Consider the following 24,996-nt stretch of genomic DNA (forward strand, 5'->3'; position numbering starts at 1 on the left):
AGAGCATCTCCTCAAAACTACAACTCCCTGGTACAATGCCACTCTTTGGGTTGGGATTCTCAGGAATCTAAGGAAAAACTCTTAAGGAATAAGATTGCCATGGATGGCTGAATATAGTTTCCCTTTAACATATTTGTATTGAAGGATACAAGGTCTAACAGCGCGCTGTGTGTACGGTCATTCATACACAACTGCGAGACCATCTCAGCCCGAAGGATCTCGTCATCTGTCATCCCTGTTAGTGAGAGTGAGAAGTAGAACGTAAAGAAAAACTGACAAAGATTATAGCCAGACATTAAATACCAATTTGCAGAACTAAGATTGTAGGCTGTGGGGTTTAAGTAAACAGCATGTTGTGTCTTTTAGTCACTTTAAGCAACAGTGTGCCGGTTAATAGGGGTGGTACGGTTCATGAAAAAACATCCGAACCGCTCGGTTCGCATGTCTCGGTTCGGAGCGTGTGTGTGTCGCACGGTTCGTCAGTACACTGTTAATGTGCACTAACCACTTACTGCCGTAGTGGAGTGCTGCAGGTCACGTCACATGCAGAAATGGTAAGTGGGAGAGATAAGGAAGGCTGCCCGGAGTTGGAGGATGCGCCAGCGTCGTATATAGTCTGGTGTGTGGGAACATTTTGGATTTCATGTTACCTATGATGACAGCGGAAATAAAACAACAGATAGAACTGCCACTGTATGCATGTATTGTGCAACATGCATTCAATATGCTAATTTTAGCTCTATATATATATATATATATATATATATATAAAAATATGCTGAAGTATATTTCTGGAGTGTTAAAGAACCGTACAGAACCGAAAACCGTGACCCTAAAACCGTGATACGAACCGAACCGTGGATTTTGTGAACCGTACCACCTTTACCGGCTTATTTTATTATATTGTAATCAGTGTGTTCATTTTGTACTCTCTGTAGACTGTGTGCATTCTCCGTTGTACCACTTACCCAAATGAACTCGAAGGCTTGTCAATATGACCAGGAAGGTCAGCGCTCCTTCAAGCATCGGCCTCTCCTGCTCAGAGTCCAACACAGCATTCTGATGCTGAGACGCCATGGTCAACAGGTCAACCACTTTAAATCTGTGTGACAGAAGACAGTGTGCACAATGCTACTAATCGGTGTTGCATTCAAAATGTAAAATATTACATAAATGCATGTGTAGGAGTTACCTTTCAAAAACACTTGAGATGAAGTAGTCAGGATCCAGTCTTGATGCACAAACCTGTAAATACATAAATAAAAGAGAAATTCTAAATTCAAATAGCAACAAAAATCAAAATAATGATTATTGTTAAAACAGTATATAAATATAAGTGAGAAAGATAGTTGTCTATAATACAGAAATACAAACCTGGAGCAGATAGATGTCTGGGTCAATCATGGAGTTGCAGAAGTGTGACTGCACGTAGGTCATAGCCTGTCCCTTGATCTGCAGACCATTCCTGACCCACATGTTGCTGTGGATCTCGGACAGGCATGCCTACACCATACATAGTTTTAGTTAACATGTGGCTACAGACTTAGAGGGGATACATACATGAATACAAACCACAAATCTGTTTATGAGCCTCTAGTGTTACCTGGATTTGGAGTGGATGCACCATGATCTTCATCAGCATCTCTTGGTCAGGCAGGAGGCTGTCCAAGTCCAGGCCTTGGCACTTTACAGCCTGAGAATTTTCAAATCAAAGAATTAACTTACAAAAAAAAAAAAAAAAACACAAGAATATACTTCAGAGTCATGTCTTAAGAGATGAGAGCCTCTGACATACCTTACTGAGGAACATGGCATAGTAGCGGTGCAGTGGCAGGTGAAATGTCACTTGATTTGGCGCAGGCTAGAAGAGATATAGGAGCCATGAGGAAAAGGGGAGGAGAAGGCTTTCTTGTAAACACAGTGGTTTGGCTTTTAAATTTACCTCATCGATGAAGCCAATGGCATCAAACCAGATCTGCAGGGTCTCCAAGCAGTAGCGTACCACAGTTTTAGTATATTCCTGAGTCTCCTGTTAACAGACAATTTAACACGGTAAAGATTATATAGGGTTAGACGGTAAATGCATGCAGCACAGGATGCTTGAGATGCATGTTCCATTAATCATTCAAGATCATCACATTAGCACACAGGAGATGTGTGTGAGAGTAGTCTGAGTGTAAAAACACTGGACTTACTTTCACTTTGCAGTGTGTTAAGAGACCCCACATTGGTTGTGCACAGGCCTCAAGCTCTGCTGCAAATGCTGCATAGTATGTCTGAGACTCAAATTCCACATGTTCATTCAACTCCCGCTTATTCAGGTTCATACCTATCACAGCAGGAAATGGTTTCAAAGGTTAGACAGTCACCACATGAGCCATGGCTTTATAATACTCATATGAGCAAATCAATTTTTTTTAGAGTGGACCTTGTGTTTTGACCTTTTGTTTCAGTGTAGACCTCTTTAACCCTAAATATATTTTTGGTCACGTATATAATAGAATGTATGTGTACATGTGTGTTTCCACATTAGCAAAAACATTTTCATTCTTAGAAATCAAAAGTGTCTGATGAAAGCAAAATAAATCTCTATTAAACACAAGAATTTAAAGCAGGAGCAGTGCAGCAGAAATACATACAACGTAATAGTGGCCCTGTGCACATAAAGTCAGCAAGAGGATACTCCAGCCCACTGTGAGAGGGTGAGTGTTATTTTTAGGGTCGTGGTAGAGTACACATGGCAAGTGAGCAGCACTAACCACAATCCTAATTCAGAGACTGACCAACAACTCACTTTTTCTATGAGGCATTATCAGTAGAGAACAGTTGAGGCCAGCCTCTGTCTAAAGCATACTGTTGGTATATAACATCTAACTGAAAATCTGCACAAGCAATCATTTAAATCAAGTGTTGTGTTTGACCTCATGGGCAACACATTGCTTTGGATATACCATTTACCTATCCAACTATGACTTACCTTGGAAAAATGACACAAAGCTCATCCACAGCATCAACAATGAATGGTCCTCAAGGAAATTTTTCGCCACACTTTGGTGTGAGAGTATGTTAATAAAATCACTAACTAATGGCCAGTAGGTGTTGTTCTTCAACAGAGCCTCACTGCAGTTCACCACAACATGGCGACTGTTCTCTTCATCTAAAAAGAAAAAGAAAAAAAAAAAGAGACAAGGAAACGCACGGACATTAAGGTAATTGCATTTTGGCTCACTGTGCATCATTTGTGTCATTTAACAACAAAAAGAGACAAATAGGTAGAGGAAGGCAATTGTCAAAGTTACAAAACTCAACACTGGGCTGCTATACAGGGTAACAATCTTGTCTGCAGTATATATGAAAAAAGACTGCAGTAAAAAATTACAAATTCAACCTTATTTCAATCAGAGCCTGCACAATGAGAAAGGCCAGAGGGATGAAACATCTGTGCATGTTTTTTTCTGCACAGAGAATGATGTACAAAGCAAACTTAACAGCAGCATTTTGTTTTTTTGAAGGTTTTCCTTCTTAAAAATAATTAGAGACATCAGAAACATTTGGACAACTTACCCTGAAGTTCACTTTTAATAAGGCAACTCTCCATCATGTAGAGAAGGACTGTGACCATGATGTCCAGCAGCTGACACTCCTCTGTCACATGTCGAGCCAGCTCCTCATTGCTGAACAGCTGCACACTAATATGTACAATGCGGTTGGACATGGTATCTGACTCGTGGCTTTTCATCAGTGTTTTCATGATGAATGCATAATGTTGAACAAATGTTTTTGTAAAAGTGATCTGCCAGAGAGGAAGAGAAAAGCCCATAACACAATTAAGGTTTACTGCTATGATGCTGTCACTTTTAGAGGAGGATTCCATTTGCTTTCAAAACCTAATATATATATGACAAGCATCATTTCAGTTACCTGAGAGCCTATGCCATGACGTGGCATGACGTTATATTACAATAAAAGGCCAGACATACATCTTAAAGTGATATTAGACTTGCATCCTTGCAAAAGAATGCAAGTCTTGAAAGAGAAAATACCTTGTAATCTTGATCTGGCAACATGTTCAGTAGGAAGGTGACCATCTTCTGGGGAAACTCGTATTTTATTGTCCAAAACAGCAACTCCTCCAGAAAGCATTTATGCTTCAGAGATTCAATAATACACGGGTCTGAGGGCAGAAAAGGCATATAATAAGGTGGCCGTTTCATGTAACATATACTAGTACATTATATTTCCTCACAGAACGCAGGAGTTGCTGGTCTACTGCTGTATCGATCGGTTAGTTTGTTTGTGTTATTGTGTGATTTTGGTGAATCCGAACTAACCCTTTAGCGTTAAGCAAAAGAAATAGCCTATGCTAGCCGCTAGTGTAGGCTAACGTTACCTACATTCCATAGCAACCACTTCGATATATTCGGGCAGCCAGCTCAGGAGGGCCTATTTTATTGTGGTAGGGTTAGGGTTGTTATTATTATGTATTAATAAAAATCTATTTAAATTGAAATGTGACTATAGCTTTCATATTGCCATACTTGATGATAGTTTTATAAAAGCATTCGCTTACTTCAGACCGAGATAACGCCCCTTAGCTGTAAAATAATTACAACATACCACGGCCTGTTGTGAGCTATTGCTTCAACATATACCTTTGGTATTGCTGCTCAGCTTAACCCTCTTCCTCTGTCCAACAGACTGCCCTGCATCTTGGTCCTCCTGAGGAAAAAAACAGGTTAACAAAATGTTTAACAGTAACTGTAGATCAGTTCATATCAAAATAAAATAGACTAACCTGAAATGTTGAAAGAAAATTCAACAAAACATTTTTGTAATTGATTAATCATTTAATTATGTAAGTATCAAGTTAAAAAAGTAAAAATCCCAAACATAAACTGAATACGTTTGGATTTTCAGATGGTTGAATAATTTAAGACATCTATGTAGGCTCTGGTCACTTGTGATGGGAATTTTTAACATTTAAAGATGAAATTATTCATACATTAATAAAAAAAAAAAAATGCTGGAATAGTCTTTTGACCCCTAAACTAAACTTAAGTTAAAAACAGTTAAAATGAGTTAGCTATTCTATGTGTGATGCTGGTACATACCTCTTTATTAGACTCATCTGGGCTCCCTGGTGCGGTGGTTCCTAAGAACACCAAGAAAAACATTTAGCCACAAGTAGCCATTAGCAGCATCTTAAGCAACTGGACAAACAAATGCAGATGCCTGAGATATCGCAGTTAGCAAAACTGAGGATTTGTTCAAACGGCAGTATTCAACATGGGTTAAGATAGGCTGCAACACACTTTCTAATTACTTCAAAATTATGTATACAAAGTTTGATTTCTCTAGAAATATGTGCTGAAGTCTGAACTGTTTGGCGATAAACTTTTGTTTATCTTAACCTAATGATATTATACACAAATATCTGGAATAGCTATGATGTGTGGACAGTTCAAGTATACTGTGTGGAAAAAGTGGTTTCTGCAAGTTCACAGGTCTGTGTTTCTATGGAATAAAATGTGAAAGAAAACTTATGATTGCTGGCACCTGCAGGGCATGGAAAAAATTTAAATTGAAAATGTAATGCAAATTATCAAGAATTTTAAAACCTTTTTAAAGTCATTTACAGCTACAGCTGACAGAAAGTTAATGAAAATGTGCTTTATATAAAGTGTAATGGTCGTCTTACCCAATAGGACCACTGCTCCTGCACCTCCTTCAGCATCACCAGTAACATCAGCAGCAGCACCATGGCATTTCTCCTCCACAGAAACCAGGCCTGAATTTTTCAAGGCTGACAAATACTTGTCATAGTTCCTTTTAGCATACAAATTCTCCTCTTGGCCTGCAACAGTGGAGCAAAACATAAATTGCAACAATTACTTTAATGTCAAAATCTCAAGGTATAGAAAACTGTATCACAAGCGAATGCACAGTATTTCAAGTAAAGGAGACCTGGATGAGGTATTCTGCTACAGAATGCATGGCTTGAATAAAAATGCAGACCATAAAAACGGTTCTTTATATTTTAACGGTAAGTTATACATTCTAGTATATGCATTTTGTTTTAAGTTTTAAAAATGTTCATAGGTGTGACACTAAAGAAACAACACAATAACTATAACTATTACACAACAATTACATTTCCTAAAACCAAGAAGAAAAAAAAACACTAAAATTCTGTGGTATGGCAATGCTTAATAACTATCAACATGTATTGGTCTAACACAAACTCTATATATATTTACCCATGCTCAAGTCCTTGAATGTTTGCTGATTGGTCAAGATCTTTGTCAGTACAGTCCTCATTGCGCCTCCCATCTTTGTGAGTTCCTCCAGGAAGGATATCTGAGGTTCCAGCTGCTGCAGGACTTTCTGTAGATCTCTCTCAGTTGAGGTGTCTGGTAAAGCAAGATAAGAGATGGGCCATCAGACTCAGTACTTTGTGAACATAATTTTGGATGTAAATAGTTGTAAAACACCTGTATCCAGTTAGAACAACAGATCCTAATTTACATTTGACATGCAACAGGAGATCCACATTATAAATAAAATACGTTTAAAAAAAAGAACATGGAATACTTTTGATTACTAGGTTTCTGAAAGACACCTGACACATTTAAAGTATTTTTTCATAATTACAGCTTTTGTTTAAAATGGTCAGTAGGTCAATGTATATCATCTCATGTCTTTGTAAAGAGAAGACTGTTGTCATGAGTGTTTTCACCTGGTTCAATGTATCCATCTCTCAGATACTGTATGATACACAGGATAAAGCGAGGAAGAACCATCTCCGACATCAGAAGAAGGTCTCGAGGTATTGAGGGGACATTCTCCCCCGTTCTCAACCGATGCCGTCGGCAAAACCTGTCAGAAAAAAAATGTTGATGTTGCAGATCCCTCATGAAGAGAGATTATCCCTCTCTCTCCTTCATTAATTCATTTTTTGTTTGAATTCTTAGGAATCTTACATAATTCTAAGTATCAATCCAGTAGGGACTCCATAATGGCCCTGTTAAATCAGAAAGTTGTAAAGTAATTTTTTTTATTATTATTATTTTTTGTTTGTTTTGTTTTTAAAGATGTAGGCTAATACTTGTGATAACAGCAAAGTGTAGAGTTGAATATTGGGTTGAGGTTTAAATATGGTTGGGATTTGGTGAGCTTTCCAGTAAGAATCTGGGAGTTTTATTTTTATTTTTTATCAGTGTCCATACACAGTGTGACAGCAACACACAAACTACTACACCTCTTGCTCATATTGCTATAGACGGTTTGAAAGGAATCAGTCAGCAGCAAAGTCTGCTGCTTGATGCTGACCAAATTTGATGCCACAATATTTCGTGGCATCAAATTTATATCACGTTTATATCACGACACGTTTATATCACGATAATCGAACTCACAGACCATATAAGCAGTCATCTATCGGCAATATATAGAAACCTTCAGCTACAGCTGCTGGTACAATAATTATTGTTATGGTTAACCAGGCTGGCCAATGTTAACCCTCAAAGCAGAGCTGTTAGTTCAGAGTTTCCTATCAATAATCAGAATCAGAATCAGAAAGGGCTTTATTGCCAAGTACGTTGCACATACGAGGAATTTGTCATGGTGTTGTTGGAGCATGTCACACATACAAATATAAGAAGGATAAAAAGATAACAGAAGCATCGTAATATCCAACACTGTTGCTGACGGGCAGTAATTCCTAAGTTCTCAAACTAATAATTAATATTATTAATAATTACCTGGAAGCTATAACGTTAACAGACTAACGTTCATGAATGTAACAAACGCAGATCATGAAATTGTATTGGTTAAGGTAGCTCACTTCCCACCAAGACCTGTCAAAACAATACTGGCTGTTAGTTAGCTAGCTTAGCCAGCTTAGCTGGCAGCTAGTTTGGACTCACCCACTCTCTCGCATGACATTACTGTCTCCACAGTCACAGGCCCCACCAGCCTGGCTCCTGAACATGTTGAAATCATGGCCCGTGTGATCTCCATTATTGAAACACTCTGCACACAGTGACATGCACGGGGAGATGCCACAGGTTCGGCAGCGATATGCCACGAAATTAGCCGTCCAAACCAAGCCGCACAGAGTCGCGTTGTCATAGGACCGGACCGTTTTGCAGAAATCCTCAAAACCTTCGCCTCCTGCAATTAGACATTTACACCAGTCAAGAGCCTCTGTGTCCGCCGCTGGTTTTTCGGGATTTAGCACAGCGTCGAGCAGCTCCTGAAGTTGTCGCACCCCGGAGCTATTGTCAGTGCGATTTAAGTCTGCCTTCAAGCGGGTGGCAGTGGCTTTCTTGTCCCGTCGCCCAAGCGACGCCGCCATCATGCACTCTGGCTTGATGTCCACAAATTTATTTTTGTTGTCTTGCTTCCATGTTCTCGGGCTTTCTCGCGATACGGCACGTTACGTCGTCGTTGGCTGACGTACTAACCTTTCTTTCACTGTCTATGGCATGGATCAGAGTCACTCTGGCATGGCTGTATTAAGAGAAGTTCATCTTTTTTGGTCATGGCCCTACACATTTTTTTCGCAATCATAGACTGTATAAGAAATTAGTTCACAATATTGACTCTGAATTATTTTCCCTTTCCTATAAAAATGTAGTGTTGGGCTTTTTATCTTACTCTGCTACCAAATAAATCAATACTACATCATCAATTTGATCTTGAAAACAAGAAAGCTATAAAAACCCTGAATCTACATTTTTATAAACTGATTGATTTCTGTCTATGTTCTGAGCCCCTGGCATTTTCTGTTTCTGTATGTTTTGTTTACCATAATTATTTGTCAATAAATTAATTTTAAAAACTATTTTACGCTCAGTGTGCGATGACTGAAAATTAATCAAGAGTCTCGGGCGTCTTATGTTTAACCAGCCTTGATTAATGCACAGTTGGAGGAAGGTCTGGCAAAAGGAGATTAATGCACAGTCATGCATGCTGTTTTGTTTTCTTGTTTCTAAGTAACTGATCAAGCCAACTATAAAGTGCTCCCATGCAATATTGTACGGAGAGGGCTATATAGGCTAGAATATTATGGGGTGCCGAATGTAAAAGTTCGGTTACAATTTTTTAGCTGATGAATTTTCAACATTTAGCTCACTTTCCTCACATTTAGCGCATTTTCCTCACATTTGAGACAGAAATTATATATATATATATATATATATATATATATATATATATATATATATATATATATATATATATATATATATTATATCTAAATGTTAAATGTTAAATCTAAATATTATATCTAAATCTAAATCTTAAATATATTTCTAAATATTATATCTAAATCTAAATCTTAAATATATATCTAAATGTTAAATGTTAAATCTAAATCTTAAATATATATCTAAATATTATATCTAAATCTAAATCTTAAATATATATCTAAATGTTAAATGTTAAATCTAAATGTTATATCTAAATGTGTCGCCAAGTGTAAAGCTAAATATTTAGAAAATATTCAAATCCCCAAGGAAACCATGCCCACTGCAGTGGGCTGCACCGCAAGTTTCAGTCAACACCAGTAGCTAAATACTGACTACAGTGGAGCTGTTCGACTAATGTTACTGGATTAAAACACATTTCGGTCAGTATTTTGTATTATTGACTTATATCACAGAAATGTCTTAATATTTGTGTGTACTATAATGCCGTTGTTTTGTTTGACTCATATCTCCTTGTGTGTTTAACGTTAGTTTGACTCATCCTTCACAAGCAATCTAGCTAGCTCACAACTGCAGCCGACATGTCCTCTGAACAGGCCTCGCAGCGCTAGGTCTCGCAATGCGAGACTAAACAGCAGTAGACCTGTCACACTATAGCCACATATAGCTAAGTAGTTTTTAATACTTTGGTTACATTACCGTATTTTATTAACCTGAATTATGTTGCTATATTGGCTTGCGAAGGAGCTATCCGTTGCTAACGCTAATTTATCTTAAAAAGCAGAAACGTTAGCTAACTACTGCCAAGATATGATTTCACTAGAGACCAGAGAGGTGTTGTAAGACTCATCAAGTGTTGTCATGTGTTTACGCTGTCTTACAATGAAACCATATCTTGGCAGTAACATTAGTTAGCTACTGCTTTTTGGCATAAATTAGCTAGCTAACGTTAGCGTTAGCAACGGATAGCTACTTTGCAAGCCAATAAAATATAGCCTTGGCAAACAGAATTAAGGTTAATAAAACACGATAACTATGTAACCAGTATTACAAACTTCTTACAAGTGGCTGGATTGTGACATTTTAGTTTTGTTCAGATAAATATGTTGGATGCATAGCTGGACTTTATCCATGCTGGGCTAATGTTAGATTGCTTGGGAAGAATGACGTTGGTCACACAGGGAGATATGTAATTCATACAACGGTATTGTGATTAACACAACTATTAAGGCATGTCTGTAATATACCGGTCGGTCAATAATATAAAATACTGTAGATCAGTGCTTTCCAACCCTTCTGGTCTGAGTTTCCCCCCACAGCCCTGTCATATAAACTCATATACCCCGCCCTATCAATTCCCAATGTGTTCACACTATTTCATATTAAAGTGAATATTCTTACATTTTCATGGAATTGAACTGTAAACATTTAGGTTGGTTTGGTCAGAAATTCTACTAACTAGAGTCTAGTTAGTAGAATTTCTGACCAAACCAACCTAAATAAAAGGTCTAGTTACTAGACTTTTTACTTGAAGTGTGGTTAATGTTTCAAAAGTCATCCATTACTTTTAACTGTTAGTCAGTAGGCCACTTTTAGCTATTTATTTCTACCATTGATTACTTCGCTATATGTTTTAACATATGTGTTGAGCTGTTTTAGCTGATATATTGTTTTAAATCAATCATAATTCAATTATTAGTTATCCAAGTACCCACTGGCTTCAGCAGAGATACCCCTTGCTGGGGCATCATGGCGTCAAAGACTGTTTCCCTGTAGATGTGTTTCCTGCTACTTGCGATCTAATTGGAGACAAACAGCCAATCAGAATTGACCTTTTGTGCAGCGCGATTTGAAGCCACTGCAGTGGGCGTGGTTTCCTTGGGGATTTGAATATTTTCTAAATATTTAGCTTTACACTTGGCGACACATTTAGATATAACATTTAGATTTAACATTTAGATATATATTTAAGATTTAGATATAATATTTAGATATATATTTAAGATTTAGATTTAACATTTAACATTTAGATATATTTTTAAGATTTAGATTTAGATATATATTTAGATTTAGATATATTTAGATTTAACATTTAACATTTAGATATAAATTTAACATTTAGATATAAATTTAACATTTAGATTTAGATATAACATTTAGATTTAACATTTAGATATATATTTAAGATTTAACATTTAGATATATATTTAAGATTGAGATTTAGATATAATATCTAGATTTAACATTTAACATTTAGATATAAATTTAACATTTAGATTTAGATATAACATTTAGATTTAACATTTAGATATATATTTAAGATTTAGATATATTTAGATATATATTTAAGATTTAGATTTAACATTTAGATATATATTTAAGATTTAGATTTAACATTTAGATATATATTTAAGATTTAGATTTAGATATAATATTTAGATATATATTTAAGATTGAGATTTAGATATAATATCTAGATTTAACATTTAACATTTAGATATAAATTTAACATTTAGATTTAGATATAACATTTAGATTTAACATTTAGATATATATTTAAGATTTAGATATAATATTTAGATATATATTTAAGATTTATATTTAACATTTAGATATATATTTAAGATTTAGATTTAACATTTAGATATATATTTAGATTTAGATATAATATTTAGATATATATTTAAGATTGAGATTTAGATATATCTAGATTTAACATTTAACATTTAGATATAAATTTAACATTTAGATTTAGATATAACATTTAGATATAAATTTAACATTTAGATTTAGATATAACATTTAGATTTAAGATTTAGATATATATTTAAGATTTAGATATAATATTTAGATATATATTTAAGATTTAGATTTAACATTTAGATATATATTTAAGATTTAGATTTAGATATAATATTTAGATATATATTTAAGATTGAGATTTAGATATAATATCTAGATTTAACATTTAACATTTAGATATAAATTTAACATTTAGATTTAGATATAACATTTAGATTTAACATTTAGATATATATTTAAGATTTAGATATAATATTTAGATATATATTTAAGATTTAGATTTAACATTTAGATATATATTTAAGATTTAGATTTAACATTTAGATATATATTTAAGATTTAGATTTAGATATAATATTTAGATATATATTTAAGATTGAGATTTAGATATAATATCTAGATTTAACATTTAGATATAAATTTAAGATTTAGATTTAGATATAACATTTAGATTTAACATTTAGATATATATTTAAGATTTAGATATAATATTTAGATATATATTTAAGATTTAGATTTAACATTTAGATATATATTTAAGATTTAGATTTAACATTTAGATATATATTTAAGATTTAGATTTAGATACAATATTTAGATATATATTTAAGATTGAGATTTAGATATAATATCTAGATTTAACATTTAACATTTAGATATAAATTTAACATTTAGATATAACATTTAGATATAAATTTAACATTTAGATTTAGATATAACATTTAGATTTAACATTTAGATATATATTTAAGATTTAGATATATTTAGATATATATTTAAGATTTAGATTTAACATTTAGATATATATTTAAGATTTAGATTTAGATATATTTAGATATATATTTAAGATTGAGATTTAGATATAATATCTAGATTTAACATTTAACATTTAGATATAAATTTAACATTTAGATTTAGATATAACATTTAGATTTAACATTTAGATATATATTTAAGATTTAGATATAATATTTAGATATATATTTAAGATTTAGATTTAACATTTAGATATAGATTTAACATTTAGATTTAGATATAACATTTAGATTTAGATATAATATTTAGATTTAACATTTAGATATATATATATATAGGTTTAGGGTTAGGCTTGGCTCCTTCGCAAGCTAATATAGCAACATAATTCAGGTTAATAAAATACGGTAATGTAACCAAAGTATTAAAAACTACTTAGCTATATGTGGCTATAGTGTGACAGGTCTACTGCTGTTTAGTCTCGCATTGTGAGACCTAGCGCTGCGAGGCCTGTTCAGAGGACATGTCGGCTGCAGTTGTGAGCTAGCTAGATTGCTTGTGAAGGATGAGTCAAACTAACGTTAAACACACAAGGAGATATGAGTCAAACAAAACAACGGCATTATAGTAGACACAAATATCAAGACATTTCTGTGATATAAGTCAATAATACAAAATACTGACCGAAATGTGTTTTAATCCAGTAACATTAGTCGAACAGCTCCACTGTAGTCAGTATTTAGCTACTGGTGTTGACTGAAACTTGCGGTGCAGCCCACTGCAGTGGGCGTGGTTTCCTTGGGGATTTGAATATTTTCTAAATATTTAGCTTTACACTTGGCGACACATTTAGATATAACATTTAGATTTAACATTTAACATTTAGATATATATTTAAAGTGCCCATATTATGAAAAAATCACTTTTTCTGGGATTTGGGGTGTTATGTTGTGTCTCTGGTGCTTCCACACACATACAAACTTTGAAATAAATCCATCCATGCTGTTTTGAGTGAGATACGGTTTCTGAATGTGTCCTGCCTTCAGTCTCTGGGTGAGCTGTTCAAAATCGGCACGGCTTGTGACGTCACAAGCCGAAACGAGCAGGCTAACCGCAACCATTAGCTCGTAGCGTCAGCATGCTAACGCTAATGCTAACGCTAGCATGCTAACGCTAGCATGCTACCTCATTCTCAATAGCAAAGCACTGCTACAACACACACAAGTTCACCATAATCTACAAAAGAACTACTTACATGTGCGCCCTCATTTAGAAGTCTCCAAGCTAATCCTGCCTTGTAACTGACCGAAGTTGTAGAAACAGCCTTTCTTTTACTGTCTATGGAGCTAGCTAGCTGACATGATCTACATCTAAGCTACTGCACATGTGCGAGTGCAATCAAAGATAGTACAGAAGAAGAAGAAGAAAAGAGGTCTCACTCTGTAGCTAAAACAGAGACCAGCTGAAAAGAGGAGCTGCAGCAGTGAGAGAGAGCGGTGCAGTACAACAAAAATATGGTGTTTTTTGAAAATTAAACCATGTAAACCTATTCTGGTACAACCTTAAAATACAATTATGAACCTCAAAATGAGCATAATATGGCTGCTTTAAGATTTAGATTTAGATATAATATTTAGATATATATTTAAGATTTAGATTTAACATTTAACATTTAGATATATATTTAAGATTTAGATTTAGATATAATATTTAGATATATATTTAAGATTTAGATTTAACATTTAACATTTAGATATATATTTAAGATTTAGATTTAGATATAATATTTAGATATATATTTAAGATTTAGATTTAACATTTAACATTTATATATATTTAAGATTTAGATTTAGATATAATATTTAGATATATATTTAAGATTTAGATTTAGATATAATATTTAGATTCAACATTTAACATTTAGATATAAATTTAACATTTAGATATAACATTTAGATTTAACATTTAGATATAATATATTATATATATATATATATATATATATATATATATATATATATATATTATATATATATATATATATTATATCTATAATTTGTGTCTCAAATGTGAGGAAAATGCGCTAAATGTGAGGAAAGTGAGCTAAATGTTGAAAATTCATCAGCTAAAACCCTGAAGGTTAGTTTTTGGTTCCCATGGAAAGTTTTCCTGGCGTTTAGGGAACGTTAGTTTTTGGTTACATCGACCCTTCCCAGAACGCTCCCAGAACGTTCCTAACGTTGCAACCTTTAGAGAACGTTCCCCTACCGTTGTAACCTTTAGAGAACGTTCCCCTAACATTCCCCTAACGTTGTAACCTTTAGAGAACGTTCCCCTAACGTTGCAACCTTTAGGGAACGTTCCCCTACCGTTGTAACCTTTAGGGAACGTTCTCCTAACGGTATTTTTTACATTCCCCTAACCTTTAAATAACTAACGACTGTGGTACCAATTTTATTATTAGTTTAAACTGTCTGTGCATGAGCAGGAATGAATTATTATATATTGGCAGGAATGAAAGAACAGGCAACAGGCAAACTTGATGGGATTTAAAACTTTAATATAAAATTAACAAAATACAAAAAATATAAAAGGCCTAAACAAATAATATAACAATCAGAAACTATACAAATAAGAAAAAAAAAACAATGGAGTGGGATGTAGAGTGCAAATGTAGTGCAAATGTAGTGTGCAAAGATGCATATTGGAATGTTGGTACTGTAAATTATCGAATTATACAATCCCACTTTTTTACACTTATATAAGATACTTTCATGTTGTACATACTTTGAATTAGATATTTTCACATTTTAATTATTATTATACATTTTATTATAGGCCTATTTGTTTATAGCATTTCCATTTTTGTATTTATTTATTATTTGATATTTTTTCTGGCAATCATGTTATCAGTTGTATTGAAATTAACTAAATCATATTCTAAAATGCCTGTTTGACACAGCATAAAATACATTATTTCATAAAACAAACAAAAATATTTACAGTCTATGGTAGGAACTACCATCACGCGTTCCGGGGTCAAAGTCGGAATGTTTTGGGTGATGCACGTATTGTTAAGGAAGTTGTCTTCAACCATGCTCAAAATAAAACTCCCATCTCTTTTAGCTGAATAATAACGGTTTTAAATAACATATCGGGGTTGTCGCACAGCGTGCACACAGGTTTGGGTCATCACAGTCGCTAGTAATGAAACTAAAAGAGTTGGAGAGTTGGCTACAGCAAGTGGACGCGTTTGAAGAGCCAAAAATTCTTCTTGAGCAATATCCAACCAGTCCTCATATTGCTGGTAAGGGGACAACGTGTGATCATAGGATGGTTTGCTAATATCGCATATTGTTGTCGTTAACTTTCTGTTTGTTTGTTTTTCACAGCATGCATGCTTTATACAATCCAAAACACGTTTAATGACATTGAGGGTAAACTAGTGGCAGATCTGGGATGTGGCTGTGGAGTCTTGAGCATCGGGGCTGCGATGCTGGCTGCAGGGTGAGAGCATCTGACCATCATCAATGCATTGTTTTCAATCATGTCAACAAGAATTTTAAACAGCTGTTCCTTTCAATTAGCTTCATTCCTCATTCCCTTGTCTCTCTCTCGCTCTCTCTTCAGTTTGTGCGTCGGCTTCGACATTGACAACGATGCACTGGACATATTCAGAAGAAATGCAGAGGAATTTGAAATTTCTAATGTGGACCTGGTCCAGTGTGACCTGTGTTCTCTGGAGGCAGAGGCGTATGCCAAAAAGTTTGACACCGTAATAATGAATCCACCATTTGGGACAAAACACAACCAAGGTGAGTACACAGTTTCAATGGCTTTTAGTTTTGCGCTTCTATAAAGATGGGGGACTTTTGACAAATTAAAAAAAAAATCGACCTAGCAGAGTCCAAGATATCCTGGCTTGTAGTCCCATTTTATGGGTCAAGGTACAACAACTCTGGATCATACAGTCCCCATAATGCAACCCAATAATATCTTTCAGTAGACCCTCCCTGTCTTGTCTCAAGTTCAGTTCTAAACTCCTGACATCAGAAGTGATCATTTTCCCAATACTGCTACAGTATTATGCCACATTCAGGTCATATGGCATGGATGGTAGAGATGGGAAAGATTCCTGTTGACTTGTGAGCAAGTTTTCACAGGCTGAGTAGTTCTTGTTACATGTATACTGATCCCCATGTGTTAAACCAGTGGAGTCCTCCTTTAAATAATTGTAGCCCTATCCAGTTACATGTGTTTTATTTCAAATGGTTTTATTCAAGGCATGGACATGAAGTTCTTGTGGGCTGCTATAACAATGGCAAAGACAGCAGTGTATTCACTCCATAAAACATCAACACGAGAGGTAAGTTCATTTACGGCACTTGGTATTACACTGCGCTTTTCAGTCTAAGTTATGTCCCTGAGGGAAAGTCCAAGTCAGGTTACATCTTTCAGGTCTAATTGATGACCATAAAAAATGTGATTGTACATATGTCCTTTCAATGAAAAGGTCAAAACTTAAGAGAAATACTTTTACCTTCAAGCCTCAAGTTAAGTCAAGTCCCACAACAGTCAAGTCAAATCTCAAGTCCTCATTTTTATGACTGACTCAAGTTTACATCAGTATTGTGAAGACTGAAATGCAATTCCTCATCTGATTACAGCACATACAAAAGAAAGCTAATGGCTGGGGAGTGAAAATGGAAGTAATAGCAGGTAAGAATAATACAGTACATCTTTTCTCTAAAATATTCAAACACTTACTATGTACTCTCTTTACAGAACTAAGATATGACTTGCCAGCATCTTACAAGTTCCACAAAAAGAAGTCGGTAAGCTAACATACTGTACACTGAGGGACACGTTGTGTTTGTCTCAAACTGTAATTGACAAGACGCATTCACACAGATCTTTGTTATAAACGTTTTATTTGCTATTGACATATGCAAACTTAAAATAAAAATAGCAGACGTTCTCAGTCATTGTAGGAAACCTCCAAGGAAAAAAAACAAGGCAAACAGATTCTAGATGTCACACAGGTCTTACAAAACCTACTACATGTTCACGTGTAATTAAATTACTGTCAAACAGCAAATTTATGTTGAATATGATAAAATCAAAACCACCCTAAGAGGAGAAATAAGGTACACAAATAACGTGAGGCACAATATACAGGGACTTAAAAGGCTGACAACTGACAAAGCTTTGCAAATTGTTGTCTAGGTTGACATCCAGGTGGACTTCCTACGATTCTCCAAAGCCTGAAGCTGTCACTGGAATGGATTTCATTGCCTCTGCATTCTCACGGTTTATAATAAATGTTTTCACAAAAGAAAAATTCTGGGTGTGACCTTGTGACTAAGATCCGTTTTCAGTTTTGGTAATCTTTGCTGCAGGACCATCAGCGTCTTCTAGTTCTCTCTTTGGGGCTTTGGGTGCTAGAAGAAAAACACAGTAGATATGATATAATAACAATGTTAGAGTGGATAAATATCTTGCCATTGAACCACATTTTGAAGGTCCGCAAGATGCTTAACTTACCATCGTCCTCATCATCACTTTCAAATTTAGTCTTTTTGCCCTTGTACTGAGTTCTGCCTTGATCTCTGCCACCTCTTCCCCTTCGGCCTCCTCTTCCTCTGCCACCTGATCTTCCTCTGCCAACTGTTAAGACCGACAAGATACATCAACACAAAATCAAATAGAATACATTATGATGATTTACAAACTGCTTTAGATCAGCTAAGTTTGAAAATGGTATGTACCTCTGCTTTTGGACCGGTTGTATGATTCTTGTTGAGCTTCGATGATCTTCTTCAGTTCCTCTTTCTCCTCATCCCCCTCAAGCACCTGCCACGTAACACTGTTGTTCTTGATTTTCAATTCCCCTCCGTTTGCCGTTTTGGCATTATCAAACGCTTCCTTTGCAATCCCATCGAAAAGGAGGGTGCCCTTGTTGAAAGTAAAAAATACATAATTTTTACTACATCACATCTCTTTACCCTGAGTGCAAGGCTTGAGTGGTGGAGGGTTTCCTTACCTCTTTGGCCCCTCTTGTAAAATCAACCCACTTTATCTTTCCATGCCCAGAGAACAATTCATGGAAGTCCTCTCTTGAAACATCTTCAAGCTCTCCTGAAAACCTCAACAGGCAACCCGTCTGTTCATCCAAAAGCAGACCCTGTAACACAAATGACAAATTATTACTGTGACCAGAGCCCAGCCAGGAGAATGTACTCTCGTTAGCACTGAGGAGGGTCTTACCATTTCTTTGTCTTCTGCATGTTTCTGCTGTTGTTCCTTGTCCCTAAATATGTGTATTGGGCGGGGGAGGGTCAGTCATTTTTCACAAAATGTACAGTATATTTTAGGACAGAAAGGCGTTGCTTATGTACTCACTGCTTAGCTTTAGCTTTGTTCTCCGCTTTGAACTGTTTTCTCTCTTCTGCCTTCTTTACATGGTAGTCTTCTCTGAAAGCAGGACATCAATGACATGATTATCACTACTACTACTACTACTACTTGTCCTCCAAAAATGACTATAAACACTACTTCCATTATCTAGTTTCAAAGCAGTGGTTCACAGAAGTTAAAACAGTCACAAAATCTATTAAGTTCTGGAAATGTGCTGATCTGGCTTAAGGTCCGACAGACTAGAGGGTAGGGCTGGGCAATATATCGATATTACATCGATATTGTGATATGAGACTAGATATCGTCTTAGATTTTGGATAACGTAATATCGTGATATGACATAAGTTGTCTTTTCCTGGTTTTATGTACTTTTCTGAACTTACCAGACTGTTCTATTATTTGCCTTTTCCCCACTTAGACATTATGTCCACATTACTGATGATTATTTATCTAAAATCTAAGTGTGAAGATATTTTGTGAAAGCACCAATTGTCAACCCTAGAATATCGCCGCAATATCGATAGAGGTATTTGGTCAAGAATATTGCGATATCTGATTTTCTCCATATCGCCCAGCCCTACTAGAGGGGTGCAAAACCTTTGCACATACTGCATTTACTTTCTCCCTCCAAGTTACTTACATTACGCGGAGTAACTGCATTAAAATAATCAAATATGCCACTCCCACTTTTTTTCCCTTTCAGATCTTGAGCTGACGTTTCTCAATCAAAACAGCATCTGTCCACTGTAGATTAGAGCTTGGATCGGGCCGAATTTTTTCGTCCGAACCCGGCCCGAGCGAGCCGTGACCAAACCCGGCCCAAGCCCGTCAGGCATTATGATATTTATGTCCGAGCCCGACACAGTTAAAATCTTGTTTTTTTTGTGTGGAAAGCCCGCTTTTATTAAGCAACTGGAAGGCATTCGGAAATGTCAACAGATGAGGCATCAGCGCACATTAATAAGCTGTTAAATTTAAAATGTTCAAGGTGTTAACCTTTCCTGCTTGCTTTGATTCCGACCGTGATCAGAAAACCAGGGGAGACTCGTTACCTCCAGGGCCGACGTTATATAACGTCGGGGTTAAAATCCCGTTTCTGGTGAGCAGATGAATGAACTTGGCTTTCAGTCTGGGGTTTATCTCGGACACCGCACACACTGTGTACAAAACTTAAACTTATTCCACCAACTCTGCTCCAGTCGCATCTACACGTCTGCTTCTTCTTTTCTCTATCTCTCTTCTGCCCACTTTACACACACACTGAGCTCTCTTAAAGGAGCCGCAGCACCATTTTACAACAAATGCCTTATCACGCTGATGTGACCGAGCCCGGCCCGAACCTGACCATCATTTCTAAATATCTGTCCGAACCCGGCCCGGCCCGTCGGGTACCGTTAGGACCCGTCGGGCTCGGGTCGGGTATCCATGCCTTACTGTAGATACATTTTAAACCAAGAAGCAGTACAACCTACCTTGATAACACAAGCATCTCATTGTCTTTGAATGATTTTATGTCTGAACGTTCAAGGAACTGCTTAGATGAATCTTCTGTGTCAAAACAGATAAACACTGATCCCTGTAAAAGAATAACTTCAAGTAATTAGAAAAACGTCGCCAGATTCACTGGAAAAACATTCAATTGGAATTGTTAAATATATTTAATTTACCTTGAACTGCCTTTGCAGGTTTCTCCTCATCTGAATGTTTTCTATTGCACCTTTCCCATTCAGCCACTCCTGAATCTCATCAAGGGAAGTTTCGAGAGGAAACCCTTTCTAGATGAGAAAAAGTAAAGAATATAATCACAATATGTACAAAAATGTGACAGCATTTATGTACATTTAGCACAAATACGGAGTGCCATGACATGCAGATGTTAGCTAAGAAAACACCTGGTCTATAGTTTATAGAATGTAAATGTATACTCTTAGGTACACCTAGCTACATCAGTCTCTAACAGTCCTGCAATATACTCTACCTTTAAGAAGGTTATAATGTTCAGTTCTAGTTGAAACTGTTTTAGAGAGGTGTTGTTCAACTGAGGATGTAGGCGTGTTACTTTTAGTTTTTCCTGCCGATTTATATCAAAGAGCATAGGCTAAAAGACAGAAACACCTCTCTGTTCAAGTACAGTTGAACCAACACCTCTCTAAAACAACAAAAACTGAAAATTAGAACCTTTATGAAAGTGAAATATTTCACAGAACGTTTGTATTACACTGTATTAGTTTTAGCTAGGTGTACCTAAAAAATAAATACATGTTTTAATTAAAATAAGAATTCTAAATTAGTGTGCATTCCATTGAAAAACTTACTATGTACACAGATTTGTGTTTAAGAGCATCTTTGTAATCATCGTTCACTTCGGGTAAGGGTTTGTTTGGAGACCTCCTGATTTTAGTTTTGTCTTCACTCATTTCCAGGAGGCCAGTCTTTGATTTCTGGAGAGCTTCAACGATGACGTTGGTTTCTGTAGTTAAAATTTTCAATCTGGGAAGAGATTACAGACGTTTCAACAAATACTCTGAACTCAAAAGGGGAATAAAGGCAATTTATTACTACTGCACTTTCAAGTACTTAGGCTTGATTAGCCAGTAAAAGTGCTGACTCACAATGACTTATGTCTACATAAACCTCCAAATATATACTTTAAGCAGTTGGATTTTGCCAAGTTGTCAATAGGACAGTCTCTAAGTCTAATGACACTTATTAATATCCCTTAAATTCAGCAAAATGTTACTTTCTTAATGGAGGTGTGTCTGTCTTTATGTGTGCATGATGTGGCTAGGGACAGGGTGAGGACATTTGCTAATCTTGTCCCGTTTGTCATGACTCACACAAACTGATTAGTCATCACTGTCTTTCTCTCACAACCTCCAGTTTTCCTTTCCTCCCATCAGCTTATTGAAAAATTCTCCACCTCACCATTCCTTGGTGAACATGGCTTTTAGTTGACGTTTTCATCATATCTTGTTATGGAAGCTTCAGTATCTGATTCAGTCATGTTGACGTGGTGAGACCCCAATCAGGGATGTCAAAGCAAATATTTCCTCATCAGCTGTTAAAAACAAAGCACACATGTGCGTTGCAAACAATTTTGCCACAGCCTTTGATATGTTAATCATTTGGCTAGTGTTTTGGGGATGAAGTCCACATGCTGTGAGATGCCAGTATCACATTTTGGTCAGTGACAACCACTGTTGCTTTCCACAAGAATAATAAAAACAAATACACTAGTACTACACTGGTCTACATGTAGAGTGGATTACTTTTAGGATTCTGTGATCTCACACACTCCCTGAAGGTTAAAGTTGGGGTCAGAATAGCAGAGAGCCACCCAAACAATGAAATACCAGCAGTGTGACTGCAGGTTACACTAACATTACCTATAGTACGGACACAGATAGTGCCAGCCACCGTTATTTGCTGGACTCATCTGCCTTATTTTAGATCCTTCTGCACGTCTCAACATGCAGAACTTCTAGAGGATGGTAACATGCTTTACCATCCTCTAGACTAGATTTATTAATTTGCTGCAGCTAAATTCCCCGTGGTGCTATGTTGCATAACTGGATTTCAGTTCAGTTTTAGAGCACCACAGCAGATAAAATAAGTGTTTAATGAGCGTTATCACTTGGTTTTGTGTTGTTTAGGATGCCTAATGTAAATGTAAAGACATGATTTTATTATTAGCACCCCAAAATGTCCTCCCAGGTCACTGTTGATTAGAAACTCAACTAAACTGTGTTGAGATTACAAAAAGGATAGCCATTCAGTGAATAAATTACTAAAAATAAATACGAGTAATATTTGAGTAGTAATTGTTTTACAGTAGTTAAACAGATAATGCGATATAGACGGGTGTAACAAACCTGTTGAATTTGAGCATCGTCTCCAAAGTCACCCAGCCATCATCAAGTTGCAGTTGTTCTTTGAGAAACTTGTCTCTCGGAAGATTGTGATCCCCAAAGTAGTACTAGAGGTGGGAATGAAATACATTTTTAGAGCTGAATTTAACCGACTTTTACTAAACAATATACAACTACTACAATCTGAATTACCTCTATCTGTCGTGCCACTTTCATCTCAATTGGAGTCATCTCTTCTTTATTTTCAGCCATATTGTTCTGTGTAGAAAAGAGTTATCCAAACAATTAGGAAAATATGTAATAGATATGACCCATTTATGTTAATTATATCATAATTCTAAATATGAAAAGCTAACGTTGGCATGAACAGGAAACAGTTCTCGTTTATTCTGATGTATTGAAGAGTCGGACTGTATGCCGATATTGCTGCTAGCTTGATAGCTAACATGCTGGTTTATAAACTGCAGCTGTGACGTTAACGTTACACCGGCCACGCTTTTTTTCGTACACTAAAAGTCACAGCTTTTGATAGTTTAGTGTTTTATTCAGTGTTATATTTAGTCAGCCGCAAATTACTTAATAACGTTACGTAGGTTAACGTTAAATTAGTAATTTACACTCTGCGCAACTCTATACTAGAAGAAGCATGCAGCTCAAACATGCTAGGCGAGAATGTCTCCTTTGCTCTTCAGTAAACCTACCGAACATTTCACATGGTGATATATTAGAAACCATAAAAGACATTTTACACCATCTTGAAATGTTATACTTACGATACGTTCAGTTTCAGCTAGAAGAACTTTAAACCGTTGAAACCGTTGAAACCAACAGTCTTCACTTCTCTGCCCGCACGTTGTGGAAGTGCTGCGTGCGTGCTACGGAACACACCGAGGACCAAAAAGAGATCGTCTCCGCGTTAACGCCACTGTGGCTGTTTGGATTTGAGCAGCTACAGTAGCCTGGCCGTCACAGTTTTAATGTATGGTCACAGCCCCGGGGTATTGCTGTGAGTCGATGTAACTGCTGTGATAATGTCAAAATACGATGTTTTCAGTACTGAAGTGAACAAACACATTGCAGTTCTCTTTTTGAGTTACAGCACCCAACTTAAATTTAGTGCAGAACAAGCGCACCTGTTTTCTGTTATGATCCCAAATTAAAATTTAGTAATATTAATTTTTAACTTTTTAATTATTTATATTCATTTATAAAGTTGTATCCTTTTAGCTTACTTATATGTTCTGTTTTTGTTGCATACATCTTTTGATATTGCCTTGTTTCTTTAGGTTATATCTTGTCTTAATTATGTATTTTTATGTCTAATAAAAAGCACTTTTAATTTACTTGTTAAAACTTGCTATACAAGTACATTTGCCTTGCTTTTATACTACAAGTCTTTACCTGAAATATTAACATCCAAAAGCTGTAGTATGGAGCCAAACATAAATCTCAGTGTGTGTGACTGCAGATCAGGTTTAGATACAATGTAATGAAAATTGTCCAATGTACCTTGTATGGAGCTCACTGATAAATTCAGGCAGAAATCACATCATACAGGTTGTAATTTATTTAACCAAGTAATAGTACAGTTGTATTTAAAAAAAAAAAAGGAAAAGATTTGCATTTGATTCCTAGTGCTAGTTAGTCAGAGGTGGATTCAGCAGAAAACTTTCAGCAGAAACTCTCCCAGCTTGGTGTGCCTGACTCCACCTGCAGGTGGATCACTGACTTCCTGTCTGACAGGAAGCAGCATGTGAAGCTGGGGAAACACGTCTCCGACTCACAGACCATCAGCACCGGATCCCCCCAGGGCTGCGTTCCTTCTCCTCTGCTCTTCTCCCTGTACACCAACAGCTGCACCTCCAGTCACCAGTCCGTCAAGCTTCTGAAGTTTGCGGACGACACCTCCCTCATCGGACTCATCTCTGATGGAGACGAGTCCGCCT

At 35.9% G+C, this 24,996-nt stretch overlaps 3 protein-coding genes across 10 annotated transcripts in view; 1 reads left to right on the forward strand and 2 right to left on the reverse strand.

Annotated features, from left to right (window-relative positions):
• The window catches only part of ubr3 (ubiquitin protein ligase E3 component n-recognin 3), a 42,496-nt gene extending 34,077 nt beyond the window's left edge, over positions 1-8,419 (reverse strand). Inside the window, exons 1-18 of one of the 2 annotated variants that reach the window (XM_031297889.2) lie at positions 7,926-8,419; positions 6,737-6,876; positions 6,258-6,410; positions 5,699-5,854; positions 5,112-5,152; positions 4,653-4,719; positions 4,044-4,174; positions 3,565-3,793; positions 2,978-3,157; positions 2,196-2,329; positions 1,943-2,029; positions 1,796-1,861; positions 1,604-1,693; positions 1,375-1,503; positions 1,193-1,245; positions 969-1,102; positions 150-235; positions 1-67 (exon numbers count right to left, since the gene is read on the reverse strand). The exon at positions 1-67 is cut by the window's left edge and continues 75 nt beyond it. In XM_031297889.2, coding sequence (XP_031153749.1) covers positions 1-67; positions 150-235; positions 969-1,102; positions 1,193-1,245; positions 1,375-1,503; positions 1,604-1,693; positions 1,796-1,861; positions 1,943-2,029; positions 2,196-2,329; positions 2,978-3,157; positions 3,565-3,793; positions 4,044-4,174; positions 4,653-4,719; positions 5,112-5,152; positions 5,699-5,854; positions 6,258-6,410; positions 6,737-6,876; positions 7,926-8,359 — 2,377 coding nt within the window. In that variant the 5' untranslated portion in view covers positions 8,360-8,419. The remainder of the gene's footprint in view (positions 68-149; positions 236-968; positions 1,103-1,192; positions 1,246-1,374; positions 1,504-1,603; positions 1,694-1,795; positions 1,862-1,942; positions 2,030-2,195; positions 2,330-2,977; positions 3,158-3,564; positions 3,794-4,043; positions 4,175-4,652; positions 4,720-5,111; positions 5,153-5,698; positions 5,855-6,257; positions 6,411-6,736; positions 6,877-7,925) is intronic. The other variant, XM_031297884.2, reaches the window with a different exon arrangement.
• Positions 8,420-8,468: 49 nt separating this feature from the next.
• On the forward strand, positions 8,469-21,742 carry mettl5 (methyltransferase like 5). 6 transcript variants are annotated; one of them, XM_031297936.2, is made up of 8 exons: positions 15,809-16,071; positions 16,157-16,271; positions 16,395-16,579; positions 17,048-17,130; positions 17,432-17,483; positions 17,550-17,599; positions 19,885-19,924; positions 20,614-21,742. In XM_031297936.2, exons 1-7 carry the CDS (start codon positions 15,972-15,974, stop codon positions 19,894-19,896), a joined length of 597 nt encoding a protein of 198 aa, XP_031153796.1. In that variant the 5' UTR covers positions 15,809-15,971; the 3' UTR covers positions 19,897-19,924; positions 20,614-21,742. The 6 variants fall into 6 exon arrangements, with proteins under 6 accessions (XP_035860278.1, XP_035860277.1, XP_031153780.1 ...); XM_036004385.1 differs by lacking the exons at positions 19,885-19,924; positions 20,614-21,742 and adding exons at positions 8,469-8,484; positions 17,991-18,105 and having other exon boundaries at positions 15,852-16,071; positions 17,432-17,599; XM_036004384.1 differs by lacking the exons at positions 19,885-19,924; positions 20,614-21,742 and adding exons at positions 14,092-14,107; positions 17,991-18,105 and having other exon boundaries at positions 15,852-16,071; positions 17,432-17,599.
• ssb (small RNA binding exonuclease protection factor La) lies at positions 17,681-24,018 on the reverse strand. 2 transcript variants are annotated; one of them, XM_031297891.2, is made up of 12 exons: positions 23,824-24,018; positions 23,243-23,308; positions 23,054-23,157; positions 21,497-21,671; positions 20,849-20,956; positions 20,654-20,757; positions 19,167-19,238; positions 19,032-19,074; positions 18,808-18,948; positions 18,533-18,719; positions 18,309-18,431; positions 17,681-18,205 (listed from the first exon to the last, which is right to left on the reverse strand). In XM_031297891.2, exons 2-12 carry the CDS (start codon positions 23,300-23,302, stop codon positions 18,126-18,128), a joined length of 1,197 nt encoding a protein of 398 aa, XP_031153751.1. In that variant the 5' UTR covers positions 23,303-23,308; positions 23,824-24,018; the 3' UTR covers positions 17,681-18,125. The 2 variants fall into 2 exon arrangements, with proteins under 2 accessions (XP_031153751.1, XP_031153759.1); XM_031297899.2 differs by lacking the exon at positions 23,824-24,018 and having other exon boundaries at positions 23,243-23,327.
• Positions 24,019-24,996: the final 978 nt, after the last annotated feature.

Source organism: Sander lucioperca, chromosome 8 (genome assembly GCF_008315115.2).
Source record: "Sander lucioperca isolate FBNREF2018 chromosome 8, SLUC_FBN_1.2, whole genome shotgun sequence".
Taxonomy (NCBI): Eukaryota; Metazoa; Chordata; class Actinopteri; order Perciformes; family Percidae; genus Sander; species Sander lucioperca.

Excerpts from the sequence above, each read along its gene's own strand:
- mettl5 (XM_036004385.1), top strand. The coding sequence starts at position 15,972 with ATGAAACTAAAAGAGTTGGAGAGTTGGCTACAGCAAGTGGACGCGTTT. Across the intron at positions 16,272-16,394 it reads GCTGCGATGCTGGCTGCAGG|TTTGTGCGTCGGCTTCGACA; the intron begins GTGAGAGCATCT and ends CTCTCTCTTCAG. Across the intron at positions 17,600-17,990 it reads AGTTCCACAAAAAGAAGTCG|GTTGACATCCAGGTGGACTT; the intron begins GTAAGCTAACAT and ends ATTGTTGTCTAG.
- ssb (XM_031297891.2), bottom strand. The coding sequence starts at position 23,302 with ATGGCTGAAAATAAAGAAGAGATGACTCCAATTGAGATGAAAGTGGCA. Across the intron at positions 20,957-21,496 it reads AACACAAATCTGTGTACATA|AAAGGGTTTCCTCTCGAAAC; the intron begins GTAAGTTTTTCA and ends TTTCTCATCTAG. Across the intron at positions 18,206-18,308 it reads AAGTGATGATGAGGACGATG|CACCCAAAGCCCCAAAGAGA; the intron begins GTAAGTTAAGCA and ends TTTTTCTTCTAG.